At 38.9% G+C, this 12,112-nt stretch overlaps 1 protein-coding gene across 1 annotated transcript in view; it reads right to left on the reverse strand.

Annotated features, from left to right (window-relative positions):
- Positions 1-12,112, reverse strand: part of SCAF4 (SR-related CTD associated factor 4) — a 58,828-nt gene that overhangs the window by 6,891 nt on the left and 39,825 nt on the right. The window contains 4 exon segments of the mRNA XM_047795391.1: positions 8,502-8,693; positions 8,851-8,937; positions 9,022-9,187; positions 10,861-11,018. Of these exon segments, the coding sequence (XP_047651347.1) occupies positions 8,502-8,693; positions 8,851-8,937; positions 9,022-9,187; positions 10,861-11,018 (603 nt within the window).

A 12,112-nucleotide genomic window follows, 5' to 3' on the forward strand; every position in this document is an offset into this window, starting at 1 on the left:
CCTGAATGCATGCCCTCTCACCTACGTAAGGTTACTAACCTAACAAGCATCTCCTTCTTTACATCAAAAATTTCCCGCTTACTGGGTTTTCCAATAAACGCTTTGTAGCTTCATCCTTTTTACAAAAACAAAAAACCTTCCTCATCTTGTGTCTCTTTGCATCTTGTGTCTCTTTCTCCCTCTCTTACTGTTCTCCTACCTGTACTCAGAGAGGTCAAAAATCACTGTATCCATTTCTTCCTCTCTCCCCTGATCTTATGTATATTTATAAAGGTGTTTAAAACCTTCACACCTATGAAACTACATTTCTCAAGATCACCCAGAAGCTTTCAGTTTGCTAAATCCAGTTGGCAATTCTCAGCACTCTTCTTGGACTCAACAATGGCATCTGACAGTTGATCTCTTCCCTCCTTCTTAGGAAATTTCTTGACTAGGCTTCCAGTATTTCTCCTCCTACTTTGGCTTCCTGGCCCACTGGCTACACAGTCTCAGTATCCTTTGCTGGGTGGAGCAGGTATAGAATCGTGATTAAATGCACAGGTGTTGGAGTAAGGGTACCTCCAATTCTAGGCTCTGCCACCTGAAACTGTGACTGTGGGTGGGTTACTTCATCTCTTTATGCCTCTGATTCCCCATCTAAAAATGGGGATAACTGTATTGACTTCCAGAACTGTAAGCCTTAAAAGATTAACACATGCAAACTCCTTAGAAGGGTTCCCAACACGTCTCAAGGTCACATCTGCAGCTGCTAAATGCTAGTATTCCTGGGCTCGTCCCTTTGACTACCTCTCTAACACTCCCTCCCCAGGTAACCTCACAGGCTCTGGGAGCTATAAATGTTATACTGGCTAATAACACCAGAATTCACATTTTTAGACTTTATTTACCAGTCGTTTAGTTTAGTTGAAATCTGCACCTGAGTATCAAAGTTAAAACATCCAACATTTTAACTTGACATGCTTCTTCCCAACTCATTCCTCTTTGACATCTGCCCATCTCAGGAATGGCAATTACTCTCTACTAATTGGCTCAAGTCAAAAACTTGATCATTCTTGACTTTCTCTCACATACATAAGTAATAAGGCAATTCTAAGGCTCTATCTTCAAAGTTCAGAATCCAAATGCTTATGATGTCTATTGTCACCCAAGTGCAAGCTATCAGTGCTCTAATCTATTTCAATGGCACCCAAACTAGCCTCTTCTCTCCACTCTTCACTAACTCCCATACTTTGCTTTCTACAGAATAACCATATGCAATCCTTTTTTGTTTGTTTTGGCTGCATCTGTGGCATGCACAGGTTCCTGGCCCAGGGACTGAACCGTGGCCACAGCATGACAACAATGGATCCTCAAACCGCTGAGCCACCAGCAAACTCCGATCCTTTGGGAAAAAAAATGTAAACGAGATCACAGCAAAACTTACATTTCCTGTTACACCTCTGACAACCAGCAGGACTGTCCTACTCCACACCTTAAGAACCCACTGCAGTCTCTCCAACAAGCCAAATGTGTTTTCAGTCCAAACCTTCCTTCCCCGATTCTCTCTAAAGGAGACCTTTTCCCTCTGTATCTACAATGGCTTTTTCCTCCTGTTATTTCACTTCATCACCTCCTTAGTAGCCACCCCCACCCATCCTATTTAAAACAGCACATCCCATGCGACATTCCCGCAACCTCATTCTCTGCTTTACTCTCTTCACAGGAATATCTCCATGTGCGATTACTAGTTTACTTACTATCTAAGTCCCTACTGGAATGTAGCTCTAGGAGGACAGGTCTTGTCATGCAGGTATCTCTAGTACCCAGAAGGGTGCCTGGCACACGGTAGGTATTGAGGAAATACATGCTGAATGTATGAATGAATGAATGGTGGCGGCATAAGCGATGACCAAACTCATCAAGAAGATACCTCTCAGGGGGCAAAAGCAGTAGCTACAAGGTCCAGGTCGTTCCCCCAGGATGGTGAGTCTCTTTCCACTGTAAACCTACAAAGAACTGAAATTTATTTTGAGAAAAGCTTTCACAACCTCCTCTCCTGTTCCTAGTCGAAGTTTCACCTTTTTTTATTCTAATAGAATGACTGTCACTGTGGCACTGTGCATGAACCTAACGTGAAACTTGTTCACACAAGGAAAAATATATGTATCAACCACTCTTATCTCTCTCCCACCAATGCCCTGGGATCTCTATGCTCTCATATCATTCAAACTGTTTTACTCCGGACCTTCAGAAAGCTAAAATTAAATAGCACAACCCATACACGTATTTATTTTGCCTAGATTCACCAACTAATAACATTTAGGAAATAATTATTTTGAAAAGACCTCCAGGTGATTCTTATAGTAGGTACTGTTTTGGGAGCTGAGAAAATGGAAAAATGAGGAGATAGTTTTCAAAGAGAGAGAGAAAGTACATTCTAGATTGTATTATACAGTTATTACACCAAGAAAAGCTTTTAGAATGGTAACGAGATTATTAAAAGAAATCTGAGTTTTCAATAACATATAGTGCAGGTACACTAAGATGTACATCAATTTTGAGCATTGGGTACCTTATGTTTTAATAAAACCTAACAGATAAAAATCATAATTTCAAATGAGAACCAGAGACTTTAAAATAACTCGTTTTCTTGCAAACTGTACAATAAGGTTTGGTCAATTTCCTTACAGCTCAGTTACAGTCATTTTTTTTAGAATTTCAGTTTGTATACAAATTGCTGTTTTTCTGTAAATGGTAAAGTGTAACAGATGTGACTTAGAGTTGAGTCAAGAACTCTGGGATATACAGTTAACTCATCACTGAATGAGATCATTCACAGGCAATTTTCTTTTTTCTTTTTTTGCTTTTAGGGCCACACCTGTGGCATATGGAGGTTCCCAGGCTAGGGGTCAAATCGGAGCTGTAGCTGCCGGCCTGCACCACAGCTCACAGTAACGCCAGATCCTTAACGCACTGAGCAAGGCCAGGGATCGAACCTGCGTCCTCGTGGATGCTAGTCAGATTCGTTACCCACTGAGCCACAACGGGAACTCTGGCAATTTTATTTTCAATCTCAGCTGGAAAAAAAAAATCTTACCTGAAATTCTTCACAGCATTATCTCTGTCTACCAAAAGCAATCAAGACCCCAGCGTTTCTGCCCCTCCCACCACCTTCCTCAAGCCCCCAAAGACGTCACAGATTCAAACTTTTAAGAGATTCTTTGAGGCTGGAGTTTTGTAGCCTACGAAGTGCAGGAGGAGATGGAGACAATGTGATAAGCAGCCTTTAAGTTTCTGTGCAAGACCTCTTGTTTGAAGTGCTTCACTTTTTGAGAAAATACAGTGTACTCATGCATAAATTCATATCAAAGGAAAGTCCCTGTTGTGGACTGATCACTATTCATTGAACAATGCTATATACTACGTTGAAGGAAACTGTGATGAGCATTTGGGAACCATTTCTAACTGACACTAATGGAATAATACGATGCAATATATTTAGGGTACCAATTCAAATATCTTAAAAGATTTCAAAGAACACTTTTATAAAATGAATAAACACCTGGGAGACCCCTCCAGCTCATAATTGAATACAACCAATATTGTAACGAAGTCCACATTAAGAAAAAAATTAAAATGCAAAGTGTCTTTAAAAATTAGATATTACTATTAAAAAAACTGTTTAGAATTTTCTTCAGGTTTCCTTTGAATGCTATTCACATTAGTGGACTGGTGCTCTAATGCTCTAATTTAAAATGCTAAAAATTAGTAATTATAAAAATACCAAAATTCTGGGCAGAAAAGTCTAAAGCTAATAAGTGAAATCACCCCAAGTGGAAACCAATTTTAAAGTACAGTTGACCCTTGAATAACACAGCTCTGAACCTCACAGGTCCACTTATATACAGATTTTCTTTTTCAATAAATACAGACTACACGATCCACAGGTGGCTGAATCTGCAGATGTGGAAGCACAGATAGGGAGGGATATGTGGACTGCATGGAAGTTGGCACCCTTAACCTCTGCACTGTTCAAGAGTCAACTGGAATTAGAACTTGATGGTAAAATTATTCATCTCCAAAGCAGTCTCAAGGATCACAGTTATTGTATAAAAGCAAACACACCTGGTTTAATTCACAAACCAATTCTATCTATGTAAGTCTTAAAGTGTCCAAATTTTGGAATATCAATTCAAATGTTGATTGAGGCCGGGCAAGTTATGTGTAGAAACCAAGCATGAAGTACATCATACCACTGTCCAGCAATTCAGCCTGAAGGCTACCAATTTGTGACTTTTAAATCTTTGGTAACTAATGTTATCAATTAAGAAGCAATCTTACACATACCCAGTTCTTATTTATAAATTCCACCATCATCTATAGCAATGTGACAAAACTGGGGAGAAACTCTGCATAATAATAATTAATGAATAAATGTATCTGGCAAGAGAAGAGAACTTAATTTTCCACAATAGGAATGAGTCCAACTCAGCTTAGTTTTTCCTTGAAAAGATATTCTGGACATGCTGGTAACACGATAGAGATATGTAACACAAACAAACATTTTTTGTGTATTTCTTTTATTGTTTGGAATACCAAAGTAACCCAAATTTCACATTTACAATAAACTTTCAAATAAAAATATGCTGTACATTGTATTAGAGATACATATTATACAAAAAGTTTGGAAAAGTAACACAAACACTTAAACAGTGAAGAGAATGCACTGAACTGCTATTCATCTTTAATATTCCTTTTTTCCTAAATGACCAACAACTGTTAACTGTCACCTTGAGCTTTTATAAAATGACCACTGTTCTAGCTAGCTACTTTGGAGTGTGAGATACTGAGAAGAGATGCCTTTAAAATCAAGTGATAATGAATTATACATCAAATAGTTTTATGTTTTCAGATTCTCGGTTACTGAAACAATCAAAATCTATAAAAGATGGAGGTTCAGTTCTCTACAAATTTGGTAGCGTGGGCTACCTCAGTCCAACTCCAGAAACAGGTAGCCATCACTCCCAAACTAACACCCACACTTACATCTGATCACTTGGAAAATTCTTTAAACCAAACCATCTTTAAAACATCTCACTATCTCCTTCATAACCAGGGCTCACTAGTTTCCTAGAAATTAGTTTGGCCCCTCTGCTTTAAAAGCATTATTGCTACATTTGAAAAATTAAGATCCAAGAACTCAGTTATGTTTCAAGGATACATTCACACATTCACCTTCCGTTGTAAGAAAATGATTCTGAGTATTATTAATGAAAAGAATACAGAGATCATATTGTGCTATTTAAATGAAATACCACCATGACTAACATTGTTTTTCTCAGCCAACTGATGGAACTCTAGTATGTGTGAACTCATGACCTGGTTTAATATACCATGAAAATATCTGAGACAACTATGCCAAGATATATACTTTCCTTAAAAGGTTCCTTCCTCTGCCAACAATTTGAACACATTAAAATAAATCATGTTAAAATAGTATAATTTTAGAATTTCAAAGTATAGTCTTCTCTAGGTATTCTAAATATTATCTATGACATTCCTTACCTGTAATAAGCACCCATCATTCACTAAGGGCCCACTCTGTGGTAGGCCCCATGTCAGTTATTTTATATTTGTTAGCCCACTGAATCATCACAACACCCTGGTGGGATATTTTTATTCCTTGTAAAGAAAGTGAAGTTTAATATCACCTTCCAAGCTTAAAATTTTCTAGTATGGTATGACATTGCTTTCTTTTAGTGTAAGAGAAAATGTTAGAGCACCAAGAGAAAACTTAAAAGCATCTTAGCTCCAGCATTCTGTTACTTGGTTAAAAAAAAAAAATCAACAATATCCCACCTTTTAGTGCTGCAATACTGCATGTGATTACTATATTCCTTTATCCAAATGACGGAACTATGTATGACTAATCTTTGGGATAACTCTTCCTTTATTTGCATATACATTAAAATGTCTCATTTCCGGAGTTCCCACTGTAGCTCAGTGGTTAACGAATCTAACTAGGAACTGTGAGGTTGTAGGTTCGATCCCTGGCCTTGCTCAGTGGGTTAAGGATCCAGCGTTGCCGTGAGCTGTGGTGTAGGTCACATATGCAGCTCAGATCTGGCATTGCTGTGGCTCTGGTGTAGGCCGGCAGCAAACAGCTCTGATTAGACCCCTAGCCTGGGAACCTCCATATGCTGTGGGTGTGGCCCTAGAACAGACAAACACACACAAAAGTCTCATTTCTACAAAAGGTCAAAATTCATGGGGTATTCTTTTTTTCTAACTGAAGCAGCATGGAATGCTATCTTTTTCATGATTGGAACTAAACCTACTTCATTTTAGTTAAAAGTGCTTACTGTAACAGAACAGTTTTCATTTTTATGTTATGTCATATTTTAACCGTTCCAGATTTAGAACAGCCTTTAATTTCTAAATTTTGTTTTAAAAGTTAGAGACAACGATCATCATCACAGGTGAGGTATAAACAGCCCTACACTGAAAACCAACCATCATCCACTTACGTACCAAATGTCCCTTCTAATGGAGCTTTCGTTCTGAGGGGCGGAAGGAGACGGACATCCAAACTGTGTGTTAGGTAATGATGCATGCTAAGAAATTTATTTTTCCAGTGGTGCCTAGCTTACTAAGTTTATTTTTCAAGCTCACCAGCTTTTGATGTGTGTTGTATTTTGTTTCACACAGTGGCTGAGAATTTAAATTGTACATTTCAGTAGAGATAAGAAATAAAGGGGAGAGCCCCTGAGACCTAAATGTTAAATCAGAGGCAGGTGATTTATCTGTCCCCCCCACTTTTCCTTTCCTTTTTTTTTAAAATGGCCGCACCCACAGCAAATGAAAGTTCCTGGGCCAGGGATTCAATCCGAGCTGCAGCTGCAACATTCACTATAGCTATGGCAACGCCAGATCCTTTAACCCACTACACAGGGCTGGGGATCAAACCCACACCTTCACAGTGACCCGAGCCCCTGCAGTAGGATTCTTCACCCACTGCACCATGGCAGGAACTCCCAGGTTATTTATTCTTCGAGGTTGTTTGAAAGCAGTGGTTATTAAACTCTTGGAGATAATGAAATCTTTCCACTCATTCCATGAATTTACTGAAGCCCATGAAAACAGGCACAAATGCACACAACTTTGTAAACATTCTTGGGTGGCCTAGTATTCATGGACACCAGACCAAGAAATTCATTTTAAAGAGAATTCAGTCAGGGATATGGACGTGTGGTGGAGGAAAAAATTTGATCAGAAAATTCTACCTGACTTAAGATTCACTGATTCTTGTGTAAATATGGGGGGTAAAGCATAACAAAAGTGAAATCTAAAGATGTTAATTTAAGGTTTCCTGGCTCCTGGTCCAATGTTCCTCTACTATGATTTCCATTAGGGCTCAGACCTCTTAAGCAACTTCCCCAATAAACAAATCATTTTCATCACCACGATGACTACTGCTACATTACTTGTGACAAATTCTAAACCTAAAGCCCTCTTTTACCATTAACCAGTCTGTGTAATAAAGGAAATAAAAATCAAGTTTATTATCAGCCTAAACTCAGTCTTAGAGAGGGCAGAAGATAGCATGCCATTTAAAAACAAATTGATTTTTATTCTAAATGCAACAAAGTGAAAATTTCCAACAGTACTGAAAGCTGTAGGTGAAAAGTAAAAATCCTGTATCACAAACCAATGTCCTCCAGTCCTATAACCCAGAAGTAACCCATGTACTCTTTCTTTATAACATCTAAGACTATAAAAGCAAACATTTGCATAGACATAGCTCTGAAAAATACAATGTGCTCACAGGACCAGAAAATGATAATACCAAGGATGAATTAACTATCCATTAGGAGAATCAAGGGTTAATTATACTTGGCGATACCACTTCAAATACAATGTAAACAATCTAAACCACCACATTTCCCTTGATGGTAGTAGGCAAATTGTGGATGAAGAGGACAAGAGAACTCTCACAGGCAAAAACTGAGGAGCCAGTGGAAAAGCACTGCCTCAGGCTGTGCAAATGTCATTCAGGTAACAAAGTCATTTTATTGTAATGTATCAAAGATAATTTCTTTGCTAGCCCACAGAGAATGCTACCAAAGTCCAGGAATTTAAATATATAAAAATTAATGCAGAAAGAAAAAAGTAAAATATGTTGTCAAAGAAATGTTATCGATTATCAAGCTGGGATGTCTAGGGTTATGTTAATCATGCACTGTGTACCAATTCCTTTTTTAAAAAAAACAGTAGTTTAATCACTTTTCTATACCAAATGAAGATGTGCAAACCCAAACTTTTATTCAAGACAGACAAACATGACTTTTTTGAGCTGTCTCTAGGAGGTACTCCTAGTAAAGGCCAAGTGCACATACTGAAGAGGAAGACTTTCCTCCAACAAAGTATCAGGCTCCGAGAAATTGCACCAAAATCAGCACTGTTTACAAAAAAACCTAACTTGGGCTGGGGAAAGAAAACTAATGATAAAAAAATTAACTTACCAAGAAGTGAGACAGGCTGGGTTACAGGAGGGGTAGGCAGATTCGTGGGTGCAGCAGGTGGCACGGCAGAGCCATACATTTTCACACTGTCACCAGACTCGGCGTTTCCTCTAGCCCCAGACACCACTGTTGGAATGGGATTTCCAATAGATAAGTCTTTTGTAGTGTCTTCATTTATACCAGCGATAGTAGCTAAGGAATATAATTACATCAACATGTGAAGCTGAATAATTAATTATCTCCCCGGTCACCATTCTTTTGCCATACTCTAGATCCTATTACTGGTCCATTCTCCCTCCTACTCCCAACTCCAACAGGACAAGTGAACACAAAGGAAAAACATGCTTACAGTTTGGGATGCTTATTGGTGGAGTGTGAGGAGGAGGAATGGATACTGGTGGAGTTATAGGAGGTGGGGGTCCAGGAGGAAGAAAACCTAGAATAAGAAAAATAATGTCAACCTGTGTCATTTTATTTCAGGCTCTAAAAAAATAATATCTTCTCAAATAACTCAGTGTACCTGGTGGTAAATGCATTGGGTTGAATCCTGGGCGCAAAAATGGCGGAGGAGGTGGAGGAGGAGGAACACCAGGACCAAAGCCTGGAGGCGGAATTCCTAAAGGAGGCGTGAAAGTGGGTGGCTGGAGAGCACCAACTACAGGAGGTCCCGGCTGATGTGGTGGGACCTAGAAAGAAAGAAAAATGAAGCCATCTATCTAGCCACCCTCCCACCCGCATAGTGTGTAGAGACAAAGAAAATACCTTGTTAAAAAAAAAGTTACCTCTAAATTACAGTTATGTGAATACACAGGTGATAACCTGTAACTACCCCAAAATGACAGAGATCACGTATCTGCTCTCTATGACAGCAAATTCACACTGCATTTCTTTTTCTTTTCTTTTCTGTCTTTTTTGCCTTTTCTAGGGCTGCTCCCATGGCACATGGAGATTCCCAGGCTAGGGGGCTAATCAGAGCTGTAGCCACAGGCCTAAGCCAGAGCCACAGCAACTCGGGATCCGAGCCACGTCTACAACCTACACCACAGCTCACGGCAACGCCGGATCGTTAACCCACCGAGCAAGGCCAGGGACCGAACCCGCAACCTCATGGTTCCTAGTCGGATTCATCAACCACTGCACCACGACGGGAACTCCCATACTGTATTTTACCAGAACCTATAACTGGTGTTCTAAGTCTGAGAAATACAACTACCTGGTAATGTGCCCAGGTATTAAGATTACAGGTCCTTGGGTCAAACCGCCTGACCCCCCCCATTGAAAGAAGTTTTGTGACCTGGAACAAGCTACTTAAATTACATTCTCTAGACCTCAGTTTACCAATCTGTAAGACTGAAAAGTGCCAACCTCATATAATTATGGGGATTTAAAAGTAAGTAAATGTTAAGTGTTAGTGCGTGGCACTTGATAAATACCCAACACGTTAGCTATTAAAAAAAAAAAGTATGATCAATCTTAACAGATTAGTCAAGTTTCTTTAAATTAGTGCTGATATACACTGAATCTTCTCTAGAACCTGCCTGCACGGAAAGGGCACATCCAAAGAAAGAGTCAACTAAAGAGTGCCAATGCGTGCAGTTCCCTTGTGGTGCAGTGGATTAAGCATCTGGTGTTGTCACTGCAGTGGCTCGGGTTCAGTCCCTGACCCGGAAGCTTCCACATGCTGAGGGTGCAGCCAAAAAAAAAAAAAAAAGTGCCAATTTGGGGGAATCCATTTATAAAATATCACAGCTGAGTATGTATCGAATCATGTAATTTTCTCCTTATTGAGAAAATCAAGAGGCTAAGGAACCCACTTTTGTGATAGCTTAGATTTATCTGATTCAGTTTTTTTGGGGGGGGGGGCTGCACCTGTGGCAGGTGGAAATTCCTAGGCCAGGGACTGAACCTGCACCATGGGTGTAACCAGAGCCACAGTAGTTGACAATGCTGGATCCTTAACCCACTGAGCTACAATAGAACTCCTGTCTGATTCAGTTTTAATATAAGAAACTGAGGAAAGAAAGCAATGAAAGAAAAATGTAATGGATCACATATGAAACTATGAGTCAAGTACCTATAATTTTTACCAAAACATTACTTACTTAGTTCTTAACATGTAACAGGAAGAAAAAATCACATCTCAAGTCAAAAAGGTTATAAGTTAAGACACTGAATAATCTGGACAGGTGTAAGGCAATATATTCTGGTTTTTAAAAGTTTATAAACAATAGGTTTGACAATACCAACATACAAAAAAATTAACATGTACATCCACGTACTCATGTTGTGACTAGGAATCTAGACATACATCTACAGTAAGATTTAGAAAGCTATCTTTTAGACACCCAAATATTCTTACCTGTGGAGGTGGTACTGTTATAGGTGCAGGAACAGGAATAGGAGGGACAGGTACAGGTAAAGGCTTAGGTATGGGTGATACTGGTTCTGTGTGTGAGGTTTCTGCCCCTCCATTTTGAGCAACTTCATTTTCATGCTTTTTGGGAATTCCCTTCCAATCTATGAGAGTTAAAGATATGTAAGAAAAGCTTACATTTTCAGTTTATAACTTTAAACCCAGAAATGAAATGCCTATGCTAATCTTATTCATTACTTAATAATCATAAACATGCAAAAAGAATGCTTACCACGTGAGAGGTACAATTCTAACCATTATGTGTATACATGTGTGTATATAAATTCATTTAATTTTCATAACCATTTATAAGTAGATCCTATTATTATTTCCATTTTATCAGTGAGGAAAACAAAGACAATTTGTGTAAAGTCATATTCAGTGGGAGTGGCAAAGATGGGAATCAACCCAAACACATTTGACTCTGCAGCCTAAGTTCTTCAACATAACAGTGTATTGTTTGAATTAAAGATCCTGGGAGGGAAGAGCAGGATTCTTTTCACCCAGGACCAGAGCCTCCCAGAATGCCTAGCACTTAGCAACTCTCAATACTTGTTGATCTGAACAGAAACCTAGCTCTAACCTTAAGTGATGGCATCATGCATGCACCCTGTAGAAAGGAGGTGGGGTATGGAAAAAGTCAGCCAGGTTTTACTGTCTTTTGGCTCCCAAATTATCACTCCTGTTTGAAGTTTTAAACATTTGCTCTATTTTGCCATGGCATCCTGGGCTCCTTTTTGTCCTACCATCTATCAATCTTCAGGTCATGCCCCCACAAACTGCCATTTTTCCCAATGCAATTCCACTACCATTCTGGCATTTTTAATCTTCAGGCTACTTATTGTACTTCCTCATCTTATATGTTTGCTTCTGATGGCTTCTCTGGACATATAAACATTTCCAATAAATTACTCCAAAGCAATGGATTTTACTAACAAAATTCAGTTTAAGAGTCATTTGATCTGTTAGGTTTTCACAAGGAAAAATTCTATGTAAGGTTCACTTAATACTGTAAATGGTAATTAATCCCATAATCAGTAGTTATTTCATTTGTGTCTATATCTCTCCTACTAAATATAAGGTGCACAAGGGCAAGGACCACATTTGTTTTATTCACTGCTGCTTCCTCAGTTTATAATAGACTAGCACCCACACAGTGAGTATTTGAAAAATCTCAAAAATCAGCTCCTAATGCAGA

The sequence above is a fragment of the Phacochoerus africanus genome, chromosome 1 (assembly GCF_016906955.1).
Source record: "Phacochoerus africanus isolate WHEZ1 chromosome 1, ROS_Pafr_v1, whole genome shotgun sequence".
In the NCBI taxonomy this organism is placed as follows: Eukaryota; Metazoa; Chordata; class Mammalia; order Artiodactyla; family Suidae; genus Phacochoerus; species Phacochoerus africanus.